This window comes from Myotis yumanensis, unplaced genomic scaffold (genome assembly GCF_028538775.1).
Source record: "Myotis yumanensis isolate MYYU_CA2020_CCGP unplaced genomic scaffold, mMyoYum1.0.hap1 SCAF_17, whole genome shotgun sequence".
NCBI lineage: Eukaryota > Metazoa > Chordata > Mammalia > Chiroptera > Vespertilionidae > Myotis > Myotis yumanensis.
In genome coordinates, this window is record NW_027223768.1 from 7,263,785 (window position 1) to 7,291,191 (window position 27,407).

At 38.5% G+C, this 27,407-nt stretch overlaps 1 protein-coding gene across 2 annotated transcripts; it reads left to right on the forward strand.

Moving 5' to 3' along the window:
- CAPZA1 (capping actin protein of muscle Z-line subunit alpha 1) lies at positions 1 to 26,115 on the forward strand. Of its 2 annotated transcripts, none has more exons than XM_070397373.1 (10): positions 1 to 102; positions 7,358 to 7,421; positions 10,788 to 10,839; positions 15,391 to 15,454; positions 17,601 to 17,807; positions 18,899 to 18,978; positions 19,802 to 19,880; positions 21,677 to 21,748; positions 24,151 to 24,213; positions 24,580 to 26,115. In XM_070397373.1, the coding sequence occupies exons 1-10, from the start codon at positions 64 to 66 to the stop codon at positions 24,718 to 24,720; spliced, it is 861 nt and encodes a 286-aa protein (XP_070253474.1). In that variant the 5' UTR covers positions 1 to 63; the 3' UTR covers positions 24,721 to 26,115. The 2 variants fall into 2 exon arrangements, with proteins under 2 accessions (XP_070253474.1, XP_070253475.1); XM_070397374.1 differs by lacking the exon at positions 1 to 102 and adding an exon at positions 14,441 to 14,582 and having other exon boundaries at positions 7,386 to 7,421.
- The last annotated feature ends 1,292 nt before the right edge of the window (positions 26,116 to 27,407 follow it).

Below are 27,407 nucleotides of genomic sequence, written 5' to 3' on the forward strand. Positions count from 1 at the left end.
CGTCACTCAGCTTCCTTCCCGGCCTGCCTCGCGCCCGGCCGTGCTGGGCCAGAGCAGCCCAAGATGGCCGACTTCGAGGATCGGGTGTCGGATGAGGAGAAGGTAAGGGGCGCGCCTCTCTCTCACCTCCCCCCGCGCCAGCGGTGAGGGGCCCGGCCCGGCCGCCGTGGGAAGCCCCGAAGGGCCCCCCGGGAGGAAGAAGCCGCTCAGCCCTGCAGGCGTCCGCCTCCCGCGCTCGGGACGCTTTCCTCCCGAGGGTCTTCCCCCTGGCGCCCCGTGGCCCCAGTTCCCCATTTCTCAACTCTCTTCCTCCCGGGCCTGCGGCACAGCCCGCTGGCCTTGCTGCCAGAACAGAGACTTTTCCCTTATGGAGTCGTGGCTGCGGACTCGCCTCTGTAATTGAGAGAGGGGACGATGGTGATGTCGCGACCTATGAAGCAGCAGTTGGACCGCCTTGAGCTGTTGGGGCTCAGCCCGTCCCCCCACCCCCACCCCACCCCACCCCACCCCACCCCACCCTCCTCGTTAGCCAGGATTGAGGCTTGTTTAGGGCGGGTCACTTCCTGGTCTGGTGGCCCCTTCACTTCCCTTCCGCCCCTCCTTCCCCTGGAAGTGATTCTGCTGTCACGACTCCTGGACAAAGCGGTCCCTCCGTGGTGCCCGCCTCTCCCCGGGTCCCAGGAGCTGGTCTGTCGGCAGTGACCCCCGTGGGAGCCTCCGGGCGCCGGATGTGAGCACCATCTTCCCTGCAGACGCTCCCTGGATCGCCTGGGTCTACCCCGGGCCCCGCCGGGACTCCATCCCTTACGTCTGATAATAGTTGAAAAATGGTTTTCGGTTTCTTGTTAACCGATTAAGATTCGCCAACGGGTTTTTGTGTGGGTGTTGTGTGTTTTTTTGTGGTTTTTTTTTAAACTCCAGAAAGGTTTTATAGAGCACGTAAACCTCAGGGTAACGCGTTCAAGCCTGGGCAACAGCATCGTGCCGCCTCTGATGCTCCCCTGCGATGTCTGATTACAGTGGAGTTTGTCAGTGTGTAATTTGTGTGCTGCTTCCTTCAAAAGTGTCTTAAATGCAAGAGCATATTCTATGTCAGGTGGAATAACTTTTTCTTTTTCTGACAGCTGCGCATCTTTCTTAACAGCTTGTCAGGCTTTTCGGTAACTATGAGATTTTAGGGCCTGCGGAAATTAGAATTATTTCATTAGGTGACGAACTTTATATCTTTTTAACAACTTACTGTGTGTGTGTGTGTGTGTGTGTACATACATACACACCCTACACATACACATGTATATATATATGTATGTGTATATATATATTTCAGAGAGGAAAGGAGAGGGAGAGAGGGAGAGAGAGAGAAACATCAGTGATGAAAGACCATCATTGATCGGTTGCCTCCTGCATGCCCCTTCAGTCTGCAAGCTCTATCCACTGAGCCAAACCCGCTAGGGCAGTTGACTCACTTTAGGACAAGAATTATGTCTTTTGTTTCCTATAGTGGCGTGCAAACACGCTTGAGTGCTTTGTAAATGTATTTCAGTTCTTCCTCTCTCTCTTTTTTTTCAATAAAAAGATTGGGATGGTGGAGGGGACTATTTATGCTCCAGGAGTCCTCTGCACAGAATGATTTGACACAGTATACCTACATATGGCATGCCATTTTGAAATACTGAGGAATGTGCTAAACACTCACAAGCCATTGAACAGCACTTTAGCGTTAAATGTTCTCGTTCTTGGAAATTCCCATAAACATATAAGTTTGGGGAGGGAGGAAGCATTTTATATGAACTTGTGCTGGAGAGAAAACTAATAAATGCTTTTTCTAAGGCAAACAGTTATGATTCAGATGAAGTTAGATTACAGTGAAAAATCATAGGATAACAAAATATTTTTTAGTCCAACTAATGGGTCACTTATTTTAAGCAAAAATATTGTTACAACAAAATATCACTAAGTATTTGAATAACAATAAACAGTAAACTTTGAAGTTTATTGTGCCCAAGTAATAACTACATTTACCAGTGCTGTCAGGTTTTTGTCTTTGACACTGAGTTAGAATGCCTTTTTAATTAAATTTGGAAAATATATGTGTATTTCAAAGTGCAAATAAAAATCTTTGAATATTGTCAGTGTTTAATAACATTCATAGTATTGATTTTATAATAATAGATTTGACCTCAATAGATGAGGTTCCTTTCATCTCCCAGCATACCTGATGTGTTGCTTAATTTTAATGACATAGTAAGGAAATCAAAATTAGTAAGGTAAATCTGCCAAAAAAGCTGATGAATTTCCCGTTCAGTAAACAGTTTTTAAATTAACCACATTGTCTTCATTAGTGTGGATAATTAAGAATAACTGCTATAGTAAGTGTCTCAATAAATCCATATGATTTGAGATTTCTGATATTTTGTTAGATTCTTATTCACAGACAGAGATGAAACTGACAGTATTTCTCTGTTGTGGATCTATAAGTAGAAAGGAAGGGCTTTGGCTTGTAGGATTTCTTCATTTCTCTTCAGCTTCATACCCTACTTGCCCTCTTTTCCAGGCTTCTGCATCCTTTTAACTGAATTCAAGAATTGAGAAAGTATTTTTCTAACAAGACTTGTTGATATGAATATCTTAGCATTCAGAAACATAAGTAACTCTTAAATGAGATTCTTATCCTATAAAATTTTCACAACCACAGAACTATTACAAACAAATATTTTAAAAGATTTTTAGCCTTAATTTGGATTGGTTCTTCCTTGAAGGAACTCTAAAGTTTCCATTTTTTCTGTTTTTATTTTTTATTTATTTATTTTTTTTAATATATTTTATTGATTTTCCACAGAGAGGAAGGGAGAGAGATAGAGAGAGCTAGAAACATCGATGACATCGATCAGCTGCCTCCTGCACACCCCCCACCGGGGATGTGCCCGCAACCCAGGCACATGCCCTTGACCGGAATCGAACCCGGGACCCTTCAGTCCGCAGGCCGACGCTCTATCCACTGAGCCAAACCGGTTTCGGCCATTTTTTCTGTTTTTAACGGAGACCTCAGCTGCATTTGATTTGGGGTTGTTTTTTTTTGTTTTTTAAGGGATATATGTCATGATGCCAGTACAGTTTTTTATTTTTGTTACATTTTCTGAAAGCAGTGAACATAGAGGTAAATTTCATGATGATGGTCTCTGATTTCCTTGCAAGTATTTCTGTAAAAGCTAGTAAGATCAACCATTTTCATAACTAACTGCTGAAGTTTTTATCACTTTATAAAGAGGAAGTTGGGTTTTTTAACTTCTGCATTGTTACCTGAAATGGTCATGATGAGCTGCCTAAATAAAACAGGAAGTAGAAAGTGTAATAACTTGTAGAAATAAGTGCTTTCAGTCTTATCCTCCAGTTCAGTTTCTGAGAATGAGCTCTACACTTCTAGTTACTAAGACCCTTCAGTTACTTAGTTCCAAGAGCTTAACAGGACCAAAATGACAAGATACAGTAATTAGGAAACTTAAAATATGAGATGAGCAACTTGTTTGGGTTCTTTGCATGTCTGTTTCCTTTATTTCATGATTCAGCATTTTTCTTATCCTCAAGATTTTATTGTCACATGATAAAATAAAATATGAAGTTTAGAACTGGATCAGTGGGCTCTTTTTCTTATCTCCTCCCAGTTCAAAATGCTTGCATCTCTTAATAGCCAGCATTCTCTTAGATGCAGTTGGGCTCAACATATTCAGGCCTCAGCACAATCTCCTTTGTATTTTAGCCTTTTTGCGGGAAACCAGCTTAGTCTGCTCACCATAGCCACTCCGCTTCCTGTCACAACGCCACTGTCCCTGCACATTCAGGGGATCATTGCCCTTCTCAGGCTGTGTTACTTTCTGGTGTTGGTGCTTGCCACACTTCTTACAGAAAGTCCTGTGTGTTTTAAGAACATTCACCGTGTTTGCAAGAGCACTAAGGGCACAGAAAGCTGATTCAGCATCTTAAAAAAAATGCAGAGAGAATTTTAAGGCTGAAAAACAGTGTGACTGGCATATTTTTTTCCTTCAGCCTAACTAGTGGAATATTTGTGTACAACCACAAAAATACCATAACTGAAAAGTGGATCTGTATGCTTTAAGTGTAGACAATGATCCCATCTTTAAGGCACTTTTTGAGGAACAGTTTTATCAAAATTATTTAGGAGAGATGTGGAAAATGTTGTATATGAATGCCAAAAGGCCCTATTAGAGCTCATGAAACTACTTACACTTTTTTTAAAAATATATTTTATTGATTTTTTACAGAGGGGAGAGGGATAGAAACATCGATTAGCTGCCTCTTGCACGCCCCCTACTGGGGATGTGCCCGCAACCAAGGTACATGCCCTTGACCGGAATCGAACCTGGGACCCTTGCGTCCACAGGCTGGCGCTCTATCCGTTGAGCCAAACCGGTTAGGGCTACTACTTACACTTTTAAACTGGATTTCCTTGATTTTGATTACCTCCTTGATTGACTAGAGGAGTTATTACCCTTATCAAGTAAACCCTGAAGCTTATTTGCCGTGGTCTTTTCTAACAAGTCATCAATTAGTATTAACACTACTATTCTTTTATCTTCCGTTTTTCCAGTTCGCTTTGCTGATGAATACTCATATAATCTGTTATAAAATCCTTGTACAGGAGCATAAATTTTCAGCAAGTACAAAATCAGATGCCCAATCTTTGGTTAAGTATAGGTTTATTATAATTTATTTTAGAACATCTAGCAATTTTATTAAGACCAGCCTTAATGCCAAGCGAAGTAGTGTAATATGTCAGAAAATTCAAACCCCAGGTTTGTCTGTTTCAGAAGCCATGCTTTTTTTACTACACTTTATTCCATGTAACAGTGATTGAAAAGAAAGACAGAATAGGAGGCCTTCATTTACTGAATTATAAATGAGATACTGTGATGTAGTGGGAAAGAATGATTCTGAGAGTCAGGAGATTTGGCCTCTCCCTGCTGTGCTTTTAGCCACCAGTGTGATTTTGGAAAAAATCACTAACCTGTATAGGCCTCAGTTTTCCTATAAAATTGGGAGATAAGAGGAATTGGATGAAACCAGCCGAACAGAATTTAATGAACTTTTTCAAACTCTGATTTTAAAAATATATGTTTTAAAATTGAAACATTAAAATGTTTGAGGAGTTTCTGTCATTATCTGCATTTGCACATTTGCCCTAATAACAAAACGGAATTCCTTGGTAACTGAAACCATGTTTTTATCCAATGCCTAGCATAGGACCAGGTAGATAGTGTAGGCACAACCTATCGGTATGAATGAGACCAATTAGTTACACCTTCATTTTAATATTTCCCCAACTCATGCTCCTTCATCTCTCTCTTCTCTCCACCCCCAACTGTTTCTGATAATCTCTAGATATTTCTTATGTTCAGGTTGTGTCCACACTCTGGGTGCCTCTTTCGGTATTCATTGTCCTTGAGCATCTGCTGCTATTATTGATGCCCTGCCTTGTCACTACTGGGAACATTTGACACCCCTCCACCTCTCACCCCCCGGGAGCATTTTTCCTAGTAAATCCTATAAAGCTGCAAAGCATTATGCATACCAAAATGACTATGTGTATATACTTCTAGCCTTGCAAAACCCCAAATAAAAGTATTTCCTTCATCTGCTATAAATCCCCTCCTTTAGAACCCAGAAAAACACTAGGATCAGATATCATTTGCTCTTTCCTCTCTCCAGTGCACAAATCTAAGAATATAGGTTCTCTCATCTTCTTGAAATAAATAAATAAATATCCTTATATGGATCATCTTCTGAAAATAAGCCTGGATAGGGAAAAGTAGTTGTGATACTGAAGACAATGTGACTGCTTTGGGATTTCTGAACTAGGTGATACTTTTAATATGCACTTACTGTTATTTTCCTTTCTACCTGCATCAGAACCTCCTGTTAATCTCAGCATTTCTGTTCATCCCATTATTCTCTTTTAATCACACAACCTCAGAACATTGGCATTATCTTTTTCACTTAGTCTTTCCTCTCATGTTCAATTAGTATTCCAATCCCGTTGATTCTTCCTTTTATTAGATTCTGTTCCTTCATTTAAAAAAAAGTATTTAGGTATATAGGAACTATAACCACATGCTTCAAATTAAAATGGTAGAAAAGGGCTTAAGTAAAAAGTCCCCTCCCACCCGTTTTCCAACCACCCAGTTCCCCTGAGAGGCTACCAATATACCAGTTTCCTTTGTATGTTTTCAGTTAGCAATATATCTAACCTGTCCACATTCCTACTACTATTATCTGTATTCACGTCATCTATACAATGTATGGTGTGTTCACCACCCCAAGTCAAGTCTCCTTCCATCATCATTTATTCCCTCTACGCCCTCCTCTACCTCCCTTCCTCCCCCACCAATTACCACACTGTTGTCAGTGTCCATGAGTTTTTTCTCTGTTATGGAACACTTTTTTTTTTGATCAGTAAAAAAGTTGCCATTGTTTATAATTATTGATGAAGATTGTAATAATGGAGAATATAAGGTGACTAGAACCTAACCCAGGGGTGGGCAAACTTTTTGACTCGAGGGCCACAATGGGTTCTTAAACTGGACCGGAGGGCCGGAACAAAAGCATGGATGGAGTGTTTGTGTGAACTAATATAAATTCAAAGTAAACATCATTACATAAAAGGGTACGGTCTTTTTTTTTTTAGTTTTATTCATTTCAAACGGGCCGGATCGGGCCCGCGGGCCGTAGTTTACCCACGGCTGACCTAAAGGTTTAAACAAGGGATATATTTGCCCGGGCTGTGTGCTCAGTGGTTGAGTGTTCAATTCTTGGTCGGGGCATATGCCCGAGTTGCAGGCTCGATCCCCAGTGTGGGGTGTACAGGAGGCAGCTGATCAATAATTCTCTCTTATCATTGATGTTTCTATCTCTCTCCCTCTCCCATCAATCGAAAAAGTGTATTAAAAAAAAGTAAACAAGGGATATCTATCTATCTATATCAAAGGCTAAAGTAACCGACCGTGCGTATTCTGACTGGCTGGCCAGCCGGCACATATGCCATGCACTGGCAATTTCAGAATAAACGTTGACTCGTGCATGCGCGATACATATAAAGCTCTTGCTGGCGCCAATCACACGTGTGTTTTAATTTTATAATACTATATTATATATACTATTTCGACATGTAATTTTTTGCAGTAATGTAATTACTGCACGAATCTTTCTTCTAATTAATTTCCTTTCAATGTGCACAAATCCATGTACCGGGCCACTAGTATTGAAAATGTTATACTCTGCTAATTCCTTTCCTTTTTATTTGTTACTTTTCATAACTCTCTTTCTGTAAATTTTATTTCTCTAGGTACGCATAGCTGCTAAATTCATCACTCATGCACCCCCAGGGGAATTTAATGAAGTATTCAATGGTAAGTAAAGATTGGTATTTAGTTATTTAAGCCCTCCTTAGTAACGTAAGCATTCATTGAGTACTTGTTAACTCTTTTAATCCTTACAACATACTATAGTTATAGCTAAAGAAATCAGTATTCAAAGAGGTTAAAATAATATACTCAGTGTCACCCAGCTAATACTAGTGTCAAAGCATACTGAGGTCTGAGTCAAAAACATGGTATTAACACGTAAATTGGGATACCTATTTTTATAAGTATTTCTGTCTCGGACCGCGGCCAGCACAGCTAGAGAGCGGACGACGAGTCCTGAGTAGGGGCGACAGGGGATTGAGAAAAAGAACGAGACAGACACAGAGACAGTAGGGAAAGCTGGGCCCGGTGGGACAGCTGCCCTCTGATGAAAGGACAGTGACCCAGAGCTGGTGCAGCACGTTTATTATATACAGCATGAGTCTAGGACAGTGGTTCACAACCTTCCTAATGCCGAGACCCTTTAATACAGTTCCTCATGTTGTGGTGACCCCCAACCATAAAATTATTTTCGTTGCTACTTCATAACTGTAATTTTGCTACTGTTATGAATCGTAACGTAAATATCTAATATGCAGGATGTATTTTCATTGTTACAAATTGAACATAATTAAAGCATAGTGATTAATCACAAAAACAATATGTAATTATATATGTGTTTTCCGATGGTCTTAGGCGATCCCTGTGAAAGGGTCGTTCGACCCCCAAAGGGGTTGTGACCCACAGGTTGAGAACCGCTGTTCTAGAATGTTTTACTAGAGTTTAAGACAAAGGAAATTATGTGAAATCATGGTTAAAGATCAAGCTGCAATTCTTCATTCTTGTGGCTTCTTTGTAATTGACACTCCTGGCTGAGCCCAGATAATTGTGTCCGTTCCTTGGGCCTGGCTGAACTTAGATAATGAAACCCACTCCCTGGCACCTGACCTAAGGGTCAGGCTGACAACATACCTGCCTCTGGCACGGAATGTTTCCAGGACGTGGCTCTGCTGACGCCACTGGATTCATCCGACAATTAGCTCATGTGCCTTCCCAGGCACTCTCTACATATTTTATGTGAGTGTAAGAAAGAATATTAAGTTGTTTTCATGGTTTTTTATCTGTCATTATAAATCATAGCTTAAATTTCTTCAGTGCTTTCATTCAGAAAGTGCCATAGTATAAGAGATTTTCTAGAGCCATTGGGACTAAACTGGCTGCATCTGGGAAGTTTGTTATATTTACACATGTCAGCTTGTTACCCTCTCAAGATTCTCATTCATTAGATCTGGGGTGGAATCTGTTATATCAAGTTCTCTCAGGTGATTCTGAGTCACAGCCAGTTTGGGGATCACAATTCTAATACATTTACAACCTTCCATATTATTCAGTCTTTTTTTTAAAATATGTTTTTATTGATTTTAGAGAGAGAGAACAGAGAGAAAAACATTGAATGGTTGCCTCCAGTAAGCACCCCTACCAGGAGTCAAACCAGAACCTGTGTATGTTCCCTCACCAGAAATGGAATCAGTGATCCTTTGGTGCAAGGAATGATGCTCAAACAACTGAACCACACCAGCCAGGGCCTATTCACTGTCTTAACACAGCTTACAGCATGAAAAATGTAGATGAGGCATCTTGAACTTCACAATAAAAGCAGTCATCATAATCTCAATTTATCTTAAGGGGACCCTTAAGTAAAATCATAATCTTTGTGCATCTTGGTTCAGTTTAGCAAACATTTATTTTGAAATTCTAGTTTTACATGAGAAAGTTACCTATTTGAGAGGGATTGTGTGATATTCATCTGTATCTGACCCAGCATTATAGAACAAGCATAATCTCCACTAATAAAATTAATGATGTAGAGAAAGAGTAAGTAGGAGAACATATAAACATTTATTATAAGGAGTAAATAATGCAACAGGAAAATGAAGACATTCTGTTATAGACTTGTTTGTAGATTTTGAGCACTAACAGCAAAGAGAAACAAATGCAACCTTTCTAGTCTTCCACATTGACTGAATGTAAATTTTCAACAACTGAGCTTTTAGAAAATACTCCTTTGACTTGACTTTATCTGACTGATTAGTTCAGATAAATTCTTAATAATATTAATGGTCTTCATAATTAGACGTCCCTTGTTTTATTTTTGAGAACTGAATGTACAGTACCATGAAAATAATTGATACCAAATTGGTGTGACTCGGTTGGGCGCCCTCCAGTGCACCAAGAGGTTGCTGGTTCAATTCCCTGTCAGGGCACATGCCTGGGTAGCTGATCCATGTTTCTATCTCTCTCCCTCTCCTTTTCCCCTCTCTAAAATCAATAAAAACATATTTTACAAAAAAAAAAGAATTGGCAAGCTACCTGTGACCTCAGGGCTGGTTTTTATTGGCCTGCTACACATCTGGCCTCTGCCAGTCCTTTCTTTCAGAAGCCCCAAGAGTCAATGGCCTTCAGTTTGTAATTAGTGTTCCCCCTTGGAATTAATTCTTGGTAGTTTCTAGTAACAAAAGAAAAGTGACTACACTCTTAACACAGCTTTTTTAAAAGATTGTAGGCTCCCACGTGAGATTATTCAAAGAAAGATATGTTCAGCAACTTCACTGCCACTGACTAAATTGTGCCCAGCTTTCTAAGCCTGATGTTACAGATAAACTTGCATTTCTTTTTTTTTTTTTTAATATGTTTTTATTGATTTTAGAAAAGAAGGAAGAGGGACAGAGAGAGACATCAATGATGAGAGAATCACTGGTTGGCTGCCTCTTGCACACCCCTTACTGGGGATCAAGCCCGCAACCCGGGCATGTGCCCTTGACCAGAATCGAACTCGGGACCCTTCAGTTCCCAGGCTGACGCTCTATCCATTGAGCCAAACCAGCTAGGGCAAATTTGGAATTCTTAATCTGATTTTAAAGGATTCTTTAGATAGAAAATTAACAGTCCTTACTTTAACCTTCTGTAAACCATGTTTTTCATTTGTTAAGAAATTCTTTGAGAATTGTGTGCAAATCTATAAACATTAGCAGCTATTTGTTTGCATTTTTAGAAACAATATATCCAAAGACTAATCTTTCAAAATCTGATTTTTAAAAAGTCAAATTTAGATCCCTGGCCAGGTAGCTCAGTTGGTTAGAGTGTCGTCCCACCAAGGTTGCAGGTTATCTCTGGTCAGGGCACATAGAAGAAGCAACCAATGAATATATAAATAAGTGGAACAACAAATCAATGTTTCTCTCTCCTTCCCTCTCTCTCTCAAATCATAAATTAAAAAAATTTTAATCTAATTTAGAAATCTGCTTAACTCTCAAGTTTGTCCTATTGAACATTGTAATTTTAACATCTTTTAACAATTTTTTTCTTACTCAGATGTTCGGCTGCTACTTAGTAATGACAATCTCCTCAGGGAAGGGGCAGCACAGTAAGTATCTTTAAAAATCTGTTTACAGTGTTATTCTAATATTGCATAAACTATGTTAATAGTAAACTGACACCCTGAAAACTTAGCTTAAAGTACTTCAAAATGAAGCAGTTTATTTTAGCAGTTTTAGTTGTTTTATTCTTAGAGAAAACATGTTCCACCAAAATGTTTACTTTCTTAAAGCTCATTATATTATTTTGCTTATTATATTATTTTACTTATTAGTTATTTATTTTGGTGTGAATTTCCCCCATTACAGCAGAGTTAAATGTTGGCTCTTGGGTTTTCTTCTATAGTTCTTTTAGCTCCTGTTGAATTTTTAAAAAACAGTTATAGAAAGATTAGGCTGCAGTTGAAGAATAAAAATGTTTCTCAAATTGCCAAAGAATAGCAGATATTCATAAAGTGAATTTATGGTAAGAATTAACAGTGGATCCCAGACGATGTAGCTCAGCGGTTGAGTGTCAACCCATGAACCATAGGGTTGCGATTCGATGCCCAGTCAGGGCACGTGCCCTCGTTGCGGGCTCATTCCCCAGTAGGGGGCATGCAGGAGGCGGCCGATCGGTGATTCTCTCTCATCATTGATGTTTCTGTCTCTCTCTTCTCTCTGAAATCAATAAAAAATAAATAAAAGAATTAATCATAGAATAATAGCACTGTTATTCTACCCAGTCATTGACTTATCACTTGTCAGGCTAATCTTTATAAAGAAGCATTTTCATTTTGTCTTTGTGTTAAAAAAGTTACAGTGGTAGCCTTAGCTGGTTTGGCTCAGTGGATAGAGCATCAGCCTACGGACTGAAGGGTCCCAGGTTCAGGTCCAGTCAAGGGCGCATGCCCTGGTTTCGGGCTGGACCCCCAGAAGGGAGCGTGCAGGAAGCATCCGGTCAATGAGTTTCTCTCATCATTGATGTTTCTATCTCTCTTTCCCTCTCCCTTCCTCTCTGAAATCGATAAAAATATATGTTTTTTAAAAATGTTATAGTGGTATAGGTTTGCTTGTTTTGTTTTCGTTGCGTCTTCAGTTCTAAATACTGTCTAGCTTTCAAGGCCCCTGGTTATCTGGCTTTATCACTACTCTCCTTTACTCTTCAGTATATTTTATTTAATTTACTCTCTATCCAACAGGTCCAGAGTTTCTTTGTAAAGAGGAAAACATAATTGGATATGTCTGGGAAAGGGTGAGGTGGGGAGATGGGATAAGGACTTTGATGCAGAACATCAAATAATTATGAATGCATTTGGTATGAAATATAATTGGTTTAGATGTTAACTATAGAAAGCTGTTAAGCTGCTGCCTGGGAAACAGTCATCTTCTGCCCTGTCCATACTGCTTTTTGGAACTCATTTTGGGACCAGATTCTACAAACCTAAAATTTGCACGCCATCACTATAATTATCATTATGAAAAATATCCTAATTATACATTGATTTAGACACACACTAAAGAGACATTCTAATTTCCCTTAGGTGCATAGATTCTGCCATAGAAAAAAAAAACATTAATGGCTGGCTAGTTCAACCCATTTACCCTGTGCCCTTTCATTGAAAAAATCTTATCTATGTTTTGTCAACATTTGGTTATTCCATCTGAATGCTTCTAATAATGAATTCACTATTTCACAAGGCAAGTTCTTCAATCTTCCTGCCTTATTGGTCTTAGTTTTATCCTTGAGAGCTACCCAAACTTAACTCTTCTCTGTGCTTGGTAAGGGGGTTTGGGAGTGGGATGTCAAGATCCAAGGATGAGTACATCCTAAGCCTGTTGTCCATTTCCAGTTAGGAGTGACAGTAGAATTTGGTGTGAGTTCAAATGCTTCAATAGTTTTAATTACACTGACAATAAAGCTTTGTATTTATTAATATTCTGGTTCTTATGGACTCTAGATTCTTGGAAAACCTCTTCCTAAAGGAGAATGTCTTATGCTCAAATATTTGATTTTCCATACAAATGAAGAGTTCAGTTTTATTTCCAATAATGAGGTACTTTGGTCCCTTGGTCCTAATCCTCATAGGTAGCACTCAGTAAGTGTTGTCCCAGTAATTATCATCCTTATCATTGCCTTCTATGTAAAATGAAGAAGGCTTAAACAACCTGGGAGTTACCCTCTTTCCTGGATTTCCACCAGAATCATTCTCTGATAATTCCGAACACTTCTGCACTAAATAGGGTTTTGTAGACCATGTTAAAGAGAGGGTTTTATTCTGAGAGAGATAGGAAATTATTAGTGTTTTAAGCAGAGAATAACATGATGACTCTTACATTTTAGGGTAATCACTGGCTGCTATGTAGGGGTGGGCAAAGATTGAAGTAAAATGAGTGCTTAGAAGACCGAGTGGTTCAGAGATAAATGGTGGTGGTTTGGACTAAAGCAATTTTTAACCAGTGTGCTACAAGAATTTTTAAAACATTCAACACGTGACCATTTATTAGGGAGCACTGACTTCTTTTCCCTTAGATTGTCAAATTTTAATAAATGACAGTAACCTACACAACAATAGCTATTTGGTGTGAATACCCTGTCTTGAACCATAAATATATAGGTCATATAATGGAGTTGCATCTTATTGGTCACCTTGCATAATAAGGTTGTAACTGATTAGTTAATTCTTGGTACCAGAAATTCTTATATACAAATACAGGCACCTAATTTTTTAAAAGTCACTTTGGAGCAAAAAAGATAGGTAATTAGTGTGTGTGTGTGTAAATCAAAATTATACTTAGAGTGACAGTGGTAGAATTGGTGGGAAGGAGTAAGACTCTTAATATGTACTCAAGGTAGAACTACAAGATTTACTGATGGATTAGATGTGAAGTATGAGAGAAAGAAGAATCAAGGATGATCTGATGGTAACAGATTTTAGTGTTGATATTTGTAATCTACAGTCTAGGACATACCCTAGAATGAAGTACTTATTTATTCCTTATTCTTAAGCTTTTTTAAAAAAATAATAAATATGAACACTTAATTTATATTTTATTCTAAAGAGCCAGTGTATTTAGGACTTATTTTGCTACATGGAGATATGGTATTATAAGGAAATGATTCATTAAAAGACACAACAATAACTTAGGATGAGAAGATTGATGATTAGCCTTAAATATTTGATGTTCAAATATTTGTTACTTTGGTTTCTCTTGAAAAGTCTAGGAAAGATTCTATGCTTTGCTTAAAAGGAGTGATCTGGCAGATGTTTTAGTGGGTTAAAATTGGGCTGGAGAGATGTTTAATTCTTCTCTTGGCAAGTGAATTGTGTGAGAGGACTGATACTGCATAAGCATATAAGTGTATTATGGGTTTTTTTTCTGTTTGTTTGTTTTTTAAATAGATTTTATTGATTTTTCATAGAGAGGAAGAGAGAGGGATAGAGAGTTAGAAACATCGATGAGAGAGAAACATCGATCAGCTGCCTCTTGCACACCTCCTTCTGGGGATGTGCCCACAACCAAGGTACATGCCCTTGGCCGGAATCGAACCTGGGACCTTTCGGTCCACAGGCCGACGCTCTATCCACTGAGCCAAACTGGTCAGGGCTATTACGTTTTTTTATACTGAAGCTTATTTTCATCTTTCTTTTGCCTTATCTTTTACTTTAGCTTACTTTGTAAGATGTACTAGGAAGCAATTGAAAATGCAGATTTAAGCAAAAGATGAAAACATGAATAATAAAAAATATGAAAAATAAAAAAAGAAAATGCAGTTTCATAAATCTAGCACCGAAGAAATAAACAATATGAGGCATGTACTTTGAATCTTTATTCTATCCCTTTCTTTTTCTTTTTACTTTTTTTTTTATAACCTCTACTCAGCCTTAGGTTCTCCTGTGAGACTTGACTGATGCTCAACTCTCACCTCACTCTCCCCATGTCAGATACATTCCAGTACATTTAATTTTTTGGTATTTTTAAAAAATATTTTTATTGATTGTTAGAGGAAGAGGAAGGGAGAGAGAGATAAACATCCATGTAAGAGCGGAGCATCAATCGTCTGCCTCCTGCACACCCTCTGATGGGGATTGAGCCTGAAACCTGGGCATGTACCCTGACGGAATGAAACCAGCCACCTTTCGATGCACAGGAGGATGCCCAACCAACTGAGCCACACTGGCCAGGGTGCCTTCCAGAACATTTAATTATGGTCTCTCCTACCTCAGAGCCCAGAAACAAAGAAAACAAGATTTCCAAAATAGTGCCTCAATTGAAGATACTTTTTGAATTACTGAAAGCTCCTATCTAAATGATTAAACTGTTGGTAATTCACTATAATCAGATAGCTTAAAATTTAGGAACCATCCAAATGTGAGCTGTGTTGGAGTTTAGGAGTGGAGAGGAAAAGGGAATTTCAGAGCTTAGTGCACTTCTGAGATGCTGTGGAGAGGAGTTCCTGCGGAAAGCTGGAAGACATTACAATATCACCAGTTGCCTAGAGATAAAGGGGAAAAGACCAGGGAGTGTTTCACCTTCTCTTTTGCTATTATGTGAAGTACGTTTTGTGTTTATATATAATTCTTTCTTTTTTATTTTATTTTTTCACTTTTGAAAAACAGTGCATTTGCCCAGTATAACATGGATCAGTTCACACCTGTGAAGATAGAAGGATATGAAGATCAGGTAAAAATTATTTCTATTTCATAGGCTATGTCTGAAAGATAATAGAAATCCTATGAACCAAAGTAGATATAAAAATGGCTAATTTTGTCAACATTTCCATATAAGTAATAACCAACTTAAAAATGTAGTCAAAAGGAGATCAGATTCTTAGCCATAACAGCAAAAAAAAAAAAGATATTACTTGGACAATTAAAGATGTATGGTTTATTAGATATCACAGCATATAACAAAGAATCAACCACAGTGGGTCAACTAAATGGAGATCTTATTTTTGTTACGTAGGAGTTTGGAGGTAATAGGGCTGATATGGCAGCCCTGTGGTGTCATCAGAAACCCAGGTTGCTTCTAGCTCTATTCTGCCATTCTTAGGTATGGTTTTCATTATGCCCTCAAAATAGCTGCTCCATTTCTGGGCAGTGAATCTGTGTTCCAGGAAGGAAAGAGGAGGTAGGTTTGAAACGTACTATTGGTCATTCCAGAAGCCCCTTCCAATCGTATGTTTTTGCCAGAATGCATATCATTCCTAGCTGGGAATTGTCATTTTTTAATTGAATACATTACCTTCTTGAAAACCTTTGAGGCTCTGTTAAGGAAAAAGGAGAAAGTGGATATTAGATAGGAAACTAATGAGAGTCTTCTGCCACACAGTTCATATAAACTCACAGAAAAACTGATCAGAAAAATAAATGGAAAACAATAGATTTAAGTGTCATGTTTCTGGATAAGAAATATAAATAATATGGAAAGCTTATCTGAGTAGAAATATCCTATATAATAAAAGGCTAATATGCAAATCAACCGAACGGTGGAACGACCAGTCGCTATGAGACACACTGACCACCAAGGGGCAGACACTCAATGCAGGAGCTGCCCCCCTGGTGGTCAGTGCACCAGAAGCCAGGCTCACAGCTGGCAAGTGCAATGGCAGTGGCGGGAGCCTCTCCCGCCTCCATGGCAGCATTAAGATTGTCCGACTGATGGCTTAGGGCTGCTCCCCCCTAAGCCGTCAGTCAGACATCTCCCAAGGGCTCCCAGACTGCGAGAGGGTGCAGGCTGGGCTGAGGGAACCCCCCAAGTGCATGAATGTCGTGCACCAGGCCTGTAGAAAATGATATGAGAACATTTGTTTTTCAAATAAATTTTATACAATTCTTGTGAAAATTATTATAGACCATACAGCAGTATTCTGATCAAGAACAACAGTGAAGGGAGACTGCTAGCAAACATAAAGACAAGCAGTGGGTGGAGAAACCTTAAACCTAAGTATCATAAACAGAAGGAAAAGGAAACAGTTCCTAAAATATATAAGATTAATCTAACTGATTTTCAGTGCCAACTATATATCTAGATTATTTCTTGGGTTTAAAGTTTATCTGTTTTTTTGAAAGAAAAAAAAAAAATAATGTAACAGCAAGCCCGTCCCTCTGGGTGTCTCTTAGTGTTTCATGCCAGAGCAAACTGACCTTGAACCATTGCCTGGCCCCTACTCCTGGGCTGTAGTAGGAAATGGAAAGTGAATCATAACTTGAGTAATAACGAAACATTAGAAAAATTTGTAAAAGAAAGTGGCTTCTGCATAATAAGTTTTACAAATAAGATTTTAAAAGGAGGTAATATGCACTTCAAACATCTGTAATAATAAAAGCATAATATGTTAATTAGACCAGACAGCCGAACGACCTTCCAGACAACCTTCCAGACGAAGCCGGGGCTGCGAGGGCCGAGCTCCTTGCACAAATTTTGTGCATCGGGCCTCTAGTAATAGATAAAAAGATTATTCAGATACCTAAGGATGATGTCAAGAGTTCATTGAATAAATAAGGAACAGGCATGAACCAACTGCACCCAGTAGGGGAATATAAAGCAAACTTGGAAAAGTGTTAGATTGCCTAGTAATAGTAATTAAAGAAGTGCAGATTAAAATTTTAATGTGATATATTTACCTTTTAGTTACAAAAGTTGCAACATTAAGAAGAAGCTTTATGAGGGTTAGACTAAAGAATAAAATTACTTGATGGAAATACTGGTAAGGAAGAAATCTGACTAAATGAAGTTAACTGTCTTCAGAAATTTTATTTGCTTTGTAAAATGTGTCAACAACTTTCTTTTTTACAAATTACTCATGATTGTAATTATTCTTTGGAAGGTCTTAATTACAGAACACGGTGACTTGGGTAATAGCAGATTTTTAGATCCCAGAAACAAAATTTCCTTTAAGTTTGATCACTTACGGAAAGAAGCAAGTGACCCCCAGCCAGAGGAAGTAGATGGAGGTCTGAAGTCTTGGAGAGAATCCTGTGACAGCGCTTTAAGGGCCTATGTGAAAGACCATTATTCCAGTGGCTTCTGTACTGTTAAGTATCTGCCTGTTTCATTATGAGAGTATTTAATTGCTTTCCTTTACCCATTCTTTGAGGGCGTTGGCCAGCCAAACATCACTTTTTTCTTCTTAGGTACAGTCTCCTGCATTTTATTCCCTGAATAATGTTTGAAAGGAGTATGAATGGAAAATGTTATATGGAAAATTATTTTCTTAAATCCCAGTTGCATAAAAATTTTAAATCTCAGTCAATGTATCCTATTTCACATTTCGTTAGAAATTACCTCACTCCCACCAAGAAAAAAAAAAAGGCCCTAGGTGGTTTGGCTCAGTGGATAGAGCCTGCAAACTGAAGGGTCCCAGGTTGCAGGCTTGATCCCTAGTAGGGGACATGCAGGAGGCAGCCAATCAGTGATTCTCTCTCATCGATGTTTCTCTCTCTCTCTCCCTCCCTCTTCCCCTCTCCCTTCCTATCTGAAATCAATTTAAAAAAAATTTTTTTTTAAGTCATCAGAGGTCTTTAGCTTAGACGTGTTTCTAACTATGAGCTAGACATCTTCTATCTAAATTTCCCAATTTGTTAATGGTACCACCCACCATCTTTCTAGTTACCCAAGCATGCAAGTACTTACTTGCTTTTGCCCTTCACTTGCAGTATATTGCTAGATCTTTGTGCTTCTGCATCTTGCTGTCCATTGATACTACCCTAACTTACTGCCTAGATTAATTCCGTGGCCTCCTGATTAATATTGGTTAATTAGTTCTGGAAGCGATATAACAAAGATATAACAAACCCTAGTTTCTTACCTGAACATTACTCATCTTTTATTCCCAGTCTCTACTTATGAGACCATCATCTGTCTTACAAGGTCCAGCCTAACTGGCACCCCCTGTATCTGAAACCAGTATTTCTCTCTGTATTCCTGTACCTCTGTCTCATCTAGAACTTAATATGTTCTGCTTAGTGTTCATATCCCATGAATTCTTTTGAATTTTCAGCTCATCCTCTCTGATTCTTTATTTCCCCAAAAGATTTACCGATTTAGCACACTGCTTTTATACAGCATTTGTTGTTTAGATCAAATGTGTTTTCAGAGTCTAACTTTTTTTTTTTTTAACAATAGGTTTATGCTAAAACTATAGATGGGCAACAGACCATTATTGCGTGTATTGAAAGCCACCAGTTTCAGCCTAAAAATTTCTGGTAAGAAAGTAGATGTTCTATTTGTATCTCATTTATATTAGAAAGGAACCAAACCAGATTCATAAAGTGCCCAGTTAAAAGTCTGAGTTTGGCTTTAGCCGGTTTGGCTCAGTGGACAGAGCATCAGTCTGCAGACTGAAGGGTTCCTGGTTCGATTCTGGTCGGGGGCATGTACCTTGGTTGCGGGCATATCCCCAGTGGGGGGTGTGCAGGAGCAGCTGATTGATGTTTCTCTCTCATCGATGTTTCTAGCTCTCTATCCCTCTCCCTTCCTCTCTGTAAAAAATCAATAAAATGAATATTTTTTTTAAAAAAGTCTGAGTTTTCCCTCGCTGGGTAGATCAGTTGATTGAGCGTTGTCCCAACATGCTAAGGTTTCAGGTTCGATCCTTGGTCAGGGCACATATAAGAATCAACCAGTGAATGCATAAGTTAAATAACAAATTGATGTTTCCCTTTCTCTCTCTCTCTAAAAAAAAAAAAACAATAAAGAAAAAAATTAAAAAGTCTGAGTTTTACTTGGATTTGGTTAACAATACTTTGGTTAATTGCATAACACAGCAGCTCATCCATCTGTTTGTGGAAGAGGCACTCATGAACAGATTAACATGGTTTTTTACTCCAATATAAAAAATGAAAGTAAAAATAACTTGGAAAAGGCTTATGATTAGGCCACTTGTATGCAAACATATTTGATTTGTTAAACTAGAAATGATTTGTTTCCTTTTTTCTCTTTCCCAAATTATCTGCCTCAGTGAGAAATCACCTTTTACTTACGCTTATTGCTAATTCTATAGTGATGTGTGTGTGTGTCTTTTAATAGGAATGGTCGTTGGAGATCAGAATGGAAGTTCACCATCACACCACCTACAGCCCAGGTGGTTGGAGTACTTAAGATTCAGGTGAGATTCCCAACATGTTAATAGGCTGCATATTAAAATGTCACATCTTCCACAGAAACATTCAAATTGGAAGTTCTGTTATGAAAAATAAGAAACAACTATATGTAGATGCAAAGGGAGACCAATGGTAGTGAATAGAAATAGAAGCTTCCTTCCTGGGGAAGTAAACAGAGGGAGCTATTCTAGCTTGATAAAGGATAGTCATGTGGAGTGTACTGCTTGCTTGTTATTTTCTTCTCTCAAAGATAACCTAAGACCTTCCCAGAAATTATCAAAAAATAGTTCTAGGAAATAGAAAAATAAGTAATAATTAAGAAATGACTATATAGCAGCTACTGTAACTTATGGTCTTTCATGTATATTGTCTCATTTAAGTATTTACATATACATAAAACTTAGCTCTTTGGTTTGAAGAAAGCTACATGAATGGGTTATTTTGTTTTGTTTATTTTACAATAGTGACAAGATTTTAAAATCAAGTAAATAAAACAGGAATTTTTATAAAGATTGCATGAGAAAATATAAGGAATAAGTAAAATGTGTTACATAATGCCTAACACATAGTAATGACTTAATAAATAATGCTAAGGTACTGCAGATTATTGCTCCTTTCTTTTCCTTTTCTGCTTTATCTCTGAAAACATTTCCTTTTATTCAATTATCTCCTGATAGTGTGGACTAGATAAAGGAAACAGGCCTTACCTGGACTATTATTCTGGAATTATGCCCCCAATTTTAGTTCCCCTCCCTTTATTTTGTTCATAACACAAGTATAATCTTTCTAAAACAATCCCTTTCCCTGGGTCCCCATCACTCATAATAGGAGAAAGTCTGAATTCTTAACATGGTTTCTAAGGCTGTTTGCTCTTCACAGTCTATCTCCAGCTTACTTCGTAGCAATGTCTCACAATGCAACACTCCCCTCCTCCACACATCCTTATCTGCAGTCAGTTCTTTGTTCTTCCCTCAAGGAAACCAGTTGTGCTCCATTCTCTTGTCCTTTTTTATCCCCTTGCTAGATACCCTTCTCTACCTTGTCCACTTAGATGACAACTCCTGTTTCCAAGACCCTGTGCAAATGCACTTAACAAAGGAAATTCTCATCTTATTCTGTATGACCAGTTTATAGCCATGTTAAGATGACTGAACCTATCTTGTAAGTTGCCAAGATTTCCTGAGCCTTATGTCATTGATTGATTAGTCTGTCTCTTGTGTATTCCTCTTTTTTTGCTAATTGTTTTCATAATTACAGCACCCACTTTACCTTATATCCTTACAACTGCTTTTGTCTTTCTTATTTTTGTAGCCTAATTTACCAATATTTGTTTTTCAATCCTGTCTTTACCCCTCAAACTTTTCCTGCACTTGGTCAAATCTGCTTGTCAATATTGATGATACTGCATATGGAAAGATGCGTAAGGAATTAGAATCCATTAAAATTCCTTGGTTTTCACAGGTTAAAACTAATGTTTAATGATTTTATTTTAATACTGTTAAGCGTGAAATCATTCAAGTTCTTTGCATCACAATGCCTAGTGTGGTGCCTGAAATGCATTAAGACATAATAAATGTTTGTTGAACTTAATAATCAGTTTTCCCTGCAAAGGAAAGAGAGAATTCTTAAATTTGAGTGTTCTGTGCATTTTAACTGCCATAGTAAATTACCATTGGTAATAATAATTATTCATTCAGAGTTGGTAAAGATTGGGAATGGCTTAAGGCATGGATATGTGCCCTAAGCAACAGGTTTCTATATGAACTTCACATAAACTTGCTCACAACATTGTTTCACACAGGTACACTATTATGAAGATGGCAATGTTCAGTTGGTTAGTCATAAAGATGTACAGGATTCAGTAACTGTTTCGGTGAGTGTGAAGAATTTAATGTCTGTCTCATTTGTGTCTTGTTTCTCTTTTAAAAATTAGAGTTGATCCTGAGGGCTGATTCTGCTGTTAGAAATTCAGTTTGTTTTCAGTGCTTTGATTTTGGCAGCTTATAAGAGTATATAACCAACCAACTATATTAGTTCAAAGTCTTTGACTCAGAATAGTGGCCTTAGAGAATTGAGACTTCCGTCTTTCTCTTTCTCAGTTGTGAGATTTGCTCAAGGACAGCAATATCTTCAGTCAGTAACAACCAGGAGGAAAAAAAGATTGCCAAACTAAATCCTATTGGGCTGCATTCATATCTTTAGAGAAACAACATTTTTAGGAATATTCCATCAAAAAGTATTCTGTGTTCTGTACCTGGAAAGAAGGGATATTCTCACTACTTGTATTCTCACTACTTCTTTATATTCCTAAAAGTTACTGAGCACTCTCATGTAGTTTTTGTTTATGTGTTTTATATCTATCAGTATTTACCTTATTAGAAATAAAAAACTGTATGGTGCCATATGAATACTAGAATTATTGGGATGATTACTTTGTAAGGCATATAAATGTCCAGTCACTATGTTGTGCACCTGAAACTAATAGAATATTGTGTCAACTGTAATTGAAAATATTTTTAAAGAAAAAAATTTCAAATGCAAAAAAATTAAAACTGAGAAATATTAAATTTTTATTAATTAAAAATTGCAGTAACAAGCCCATTAGTTTTTAACCTAAATAACATTTTCATGGAAAACAACTATGTTTTTCAAACCAAAAATAATTAATGAAAAGAATGGCATTGGTTTACATTTTCACAAATTGTTCAATGTCTGGCTTACTAAAAGAACTAAATCCTCATGTGCTTTACACATGCCATTGGCCTCAGAGTGATCAGATCATCACACACATGTAGCGTCTATGAAACTATACTGAATATACATGAGAGTAAGAGTAAAAAAGGCAAGTAGCTTTCTCTTAGTATTATTATAAAACTAGAGGCCCAGTGAACAAAATTTGTGCACTGGTAGGGTCCCTAGCGGCTGCCAGCTGCTGGCCGGGTACTCCCTCCCTTCCCCCAGCCCCCCACTCTCCCCCAACTGCTGGTCACTGGTCGCCCTGCGATCATATTGGCGGGGCATCGGGTCCCCAGTCAGCTCCCTCAGCACCTGGGAGCCCGTGTCAGTGGGATGATCAAATCAGCGGGGTGATGGGCCCAGCCCGGTGACCAGTGGCTTGCACCAGCCTTGGCTTGGCATTGCCCACTCACCCGCTCCACTATCCCACCCCAGTCCTGCTCTCTCGTTGGGGCCCATCAGGACCTGCAGCACTTCCACTGCCACCCGCTGCCAGTGCCACGTCGCCAATGCTCGCTGTGTTCTGCGCCGCTCCCTGGTGGTCAGTGCACTTAGAGCAAGCAGTCAAACTCCCGGCAGAACTCCTGGCTGAGGGGACAGTTTGCATATTATGCTTTTATTATATAGGATTGAAAATAGTTTTGACTATTTGAAAGAATCTGAGGACTGCTGCTCTGCGTTAAATCTTACCCTCCTGCCTTTAATTCTGTTGTACTTAATGGTGAAAGGAAGAGAGATTCAGTTCATTTTATATCTGAATCGTGTAAAGCAAAATGTGATCGGTTGGGTTAGCATCATAAATAATAAATAGAGGAATATATGAGCTTAACTTATATGACCGATATATCTGAGGGCATTGTTAATATCATCTTAAAGCAGAAATATTTTCAAGGCATAAAAATCTACAGATATCACCCTAACTGGTTTGGCTCAGTACATAGAGAGTTGGCCCTTGACTTGAAGGTTCTCAGGTTTGATTCCGGTCAAGGGCACATACCTAGGTTGCAGGCTTGATCCCCAACCCCGGTCGGTGCACATGCAGGAGGCAACCAATTGCTCTCTCTCTCTCTCTCTTTCTCTCTCTCTGTCTCTCTCTCTCTCTCTCCCTCTCCCTCTCTCTCTCTCTCTCTCTCTTTCCCCTCCTTTCTACTCTCTAAAAATCAGTGGAAAAAATATCCTCGGGTGAGGATTAACAAAAATGAAAAAATATGAAGACATCATGATGGTGCCTTATGGGCATACTGTGATAGATTGAAAAGAGCATGGCCTTTTTTGGGCAAAGGCCTGGATTCAGATCCCATCATTATCATTCAAAAGCTGTATGATTTTGGTCAAGTCACTTAAGAGGATTCTGTTTTCTGCAAAAAGGAAGTGATGATGATAACAGATCTTCACAGGGTTGTTGAAGAGAATCAGAGAAGATAATGTGCATGGGAACACTTGATAAACTATAAATTGTGCACATGTTAGTTAAGATAGACTTCTCGCTATCTCTTTATTCACTGCTTTCATATTTTTCTTTTCTCCTCTCTTCACTAGAATGAAGCACAAACTGCCAAGGAGTTTATTAAAATCATAGAACATGCAGAAAATGAGTATCAGGTAAGAAGATTTAGAACTAACTTTTCTAGACTTACTACCTTCTTATTTTGCTGTTAGCATATTTTGTTAGACTTCTCTTTGTCCTTGTAACATAAAAATGTGTTGTTCAGTGTTACTAAGTATGGAGAATTTGCAGACCTTGCAACTTGGCATTGTACTTACAATCAAGGTTTTGATATGGAAAGGGACTATAGCCCTAGTTTAATAAATAATATAGGTGGGCTTCTTAACCCACTTCAGAGATTGGAGAGGAGTTCAGTAGAAATAATATGTCCTGTCTGTTCTTCCTAGGGGACTCAAGAATGTCCTTGACCTCATTTACTTTACTTTCTGTTCAAGTAACTTGGCTTTAATTATCCATTGCAGACAGCAATTAGTGAAAACTATCAAACAATGTCAGACACCACATTCAAGGCCTTGCGCCGGCAGCTTCCAGTTACCCGCACCAAAATCGACTGGAACAAGATACTCAGCTACAAGATTGGCAAAGAAATGCAGAATGCTTAAAGGCTTGATCTAAGATTCTTCAGTACATGAAAAGAAAGGTTTCAATGTATGGTCATATGATAAATAAGTGATTTATAAACAAGAGTGATATTTTGCTAGGGCTTTCAAAGTTAACAGGTTTTCTAGCCTCATGGAATACTGTTGAACCTATAGCATTGTCTTGATACTTTTATGTTCTCTGACTTGTAATTTTCTGTTTTCACTATATCTACTTGTAAAATTTTTTTTTTTAATTCTGCCACATTTAATGATGGAGAGAAAGGTCTATCCTGGAGTCATTTTACTGTTTAGAAAATTTTCCTAGCCATAAAGCCCTGTTTCTGATATAGACAGGTAATATGTTCACTGCTTTTCTACCCCTGTCCTTCAGAGCACACCTGGTACTTCCATGGTTTATACTGATCATCAACAGCTAAAGAGGCTGTGCTACCAACTGTAGCCAAATGGAAGACACATCCATCCTCTCCCTCAACTGCCTTGATCATCTCTTAGAGCATTGCGTAACTGTAGTTTTCAAAAGTTTGGATCGGGGCTTTTCAGGTCCTTTTGTTGGGCACAGGAAGTTTTCTGGAAATTCCATTATAGCCAGCTTCTCCGGGGAAGTTGTTTTTAAATCCAAAGACTTGAACCACATTCCCTGCACATGAACGTGTTTGCTTTTTTCCCTTCCTTATTGTCTCCTTCCCGTCTAGTACCATTGTAGTTGTAGATATCTGCATTTTTAGCAGAGTTTTACCCGTTATTGTTTTTTTAATATTCCAGAACTGCTGACATTACGAGGGCTGTAGTAGAGTATCAGAGTTGAAAAATGAAGATGAAGAAATAATAGGTATCTGTGCTTTAATACATGTGGCAGGATTGTACTATAGGCAAGCAAATCAAACAGCTCTGTAAATCACAAACAAAACCTAAAAATGAACCAAAGTGAAAAGGATAACTTCCCGGCAGTATCTTTCTATTGTAGCCTGTTATTTAAGGGAATACTAGTGATTTGTTCTAAATAGGATGTAAAACTTGTTCTACATGACTTTTCCTCAGTCCTGCCTGCCAAGAACTTAAATGTAACTGTGATATAGCAACCCTTCTAGGTTTATGGGCAGGTATATGTGTGATCTCAGAATACACAGGTGACATAGATATGATATGACAACTGAAATGGTGGATTCATTTACATTGTTTACACTTCTATGACCAGGCCTTAAGGGAAGGTCAGTTTTTTAAAAACCAAGTAGTGTCTTCCTACCTATCTGCATATACATGTCAAAAAAGAAGGGTGTTTGTGCTTCAGCTTTGTTTTTGCTCAGTAATACAGTCAAGCAAGAATTTGTTTCCAAGTGACCTATTGAGCTGTGTAAGCATATTTGTTTATTTCAAATAAAATATATTTGTATTATTTGTCATTCATACTATCCATCCATACCACACCATCCTCTGTATCAGGTAGTCCAATAGAAATATACCTGTTTTGTTCTTAAATGGTCTAAGTCTCCTTTTTGATCCGTCCCTTCAGCCTTAGTTCTCAGGGTAACATGTGGAAGTGTATTTGAAGAAAGCGTTCAAGGGTCTGAAATTGGTTCCGACTATTCTAGTTATAGTGAATAGACAAAGACTTGCAAAGAATAGGTGTGTGTTTGGAGCAATGTCTCTATGGATCATATTGCTCTTCTCTCAGAGACTACCAGTGGTTCAAAGGTTTTGTTTTGGATTTTCAATTTCTGTCAAATAGGAAAATCTAGTGTTCTACCTATCACTCAGGAAGTAGGGCTCCAGTATGGTTGTAGTCACATTAAACAGGACATAGAAATGAAAGAATCCCTGTGCCTCTAACTCAGGTAATATTTTCACTTTGACTTAACTTGAAGTACTGCTTTTCTTCCATACAAGTGTCACTTAGCTACAGGTATGTGGGAAAGGCTTTTATCCTGGTCTCCAACAGAGAACAGAGGAGCTTCGGTACTTCACCCTCCATCCGAGGCCAGTTCAGACCCCCCCCCCCCGCCCCCCCTTTTTGAGGGACATTTAACTGTACTACACTCTGTACTCACAGTGCAAACAGATTCAAACATTCTGGCCTTTGCCTTTAACTTATTAACTTAGCCATGGGTTTCCTTAGCCCCTATAGACTTTTTTAAGAACTTAATCTCTTGCCCTAACCAGTTTGGCTCAGTGGATAGAGCGTCGGCCTGCAGACTGAAGGGTCCCAGGTTCTATTCCGGCCAAGGGCGTGTACCTTGGTTGTGGGCACATCCCCATTAGGGGGTGTGCAGGAGGCAGCTGATAAATGTTTCTGTCTCATCTATGTTTCTAGCTCTCTATCCCTCTCCCTTCCTCTGTGTAAAAAATCAATAAAATATATTTTTTAAAAAAAAGAACTTGACCATTAAAGCTCTTGGTTACTTGTATAATTGGGAGGAAGTCAACCCTCCTTGCCAAGTCCTATGGAGATCTGACTTCCTCAACTTCCTTCAACAGAATATGTGCTTTGAATTATGTCTCTTTTATCACACGCTGTTGAATTCAACCTGTGATATCCAAGCTGCATAAAACAGAGTTTTCTATGAGGCCTCACTCCTATATTTGGATTTGAAATTACACTACTGATGACTTTTATTTGAGCCTGTGTAGCTGTGCTGTAAGTTGCCTGGTTCTAGTATTGTTCTCTATTTTATAATCTAGAACTTTGATGC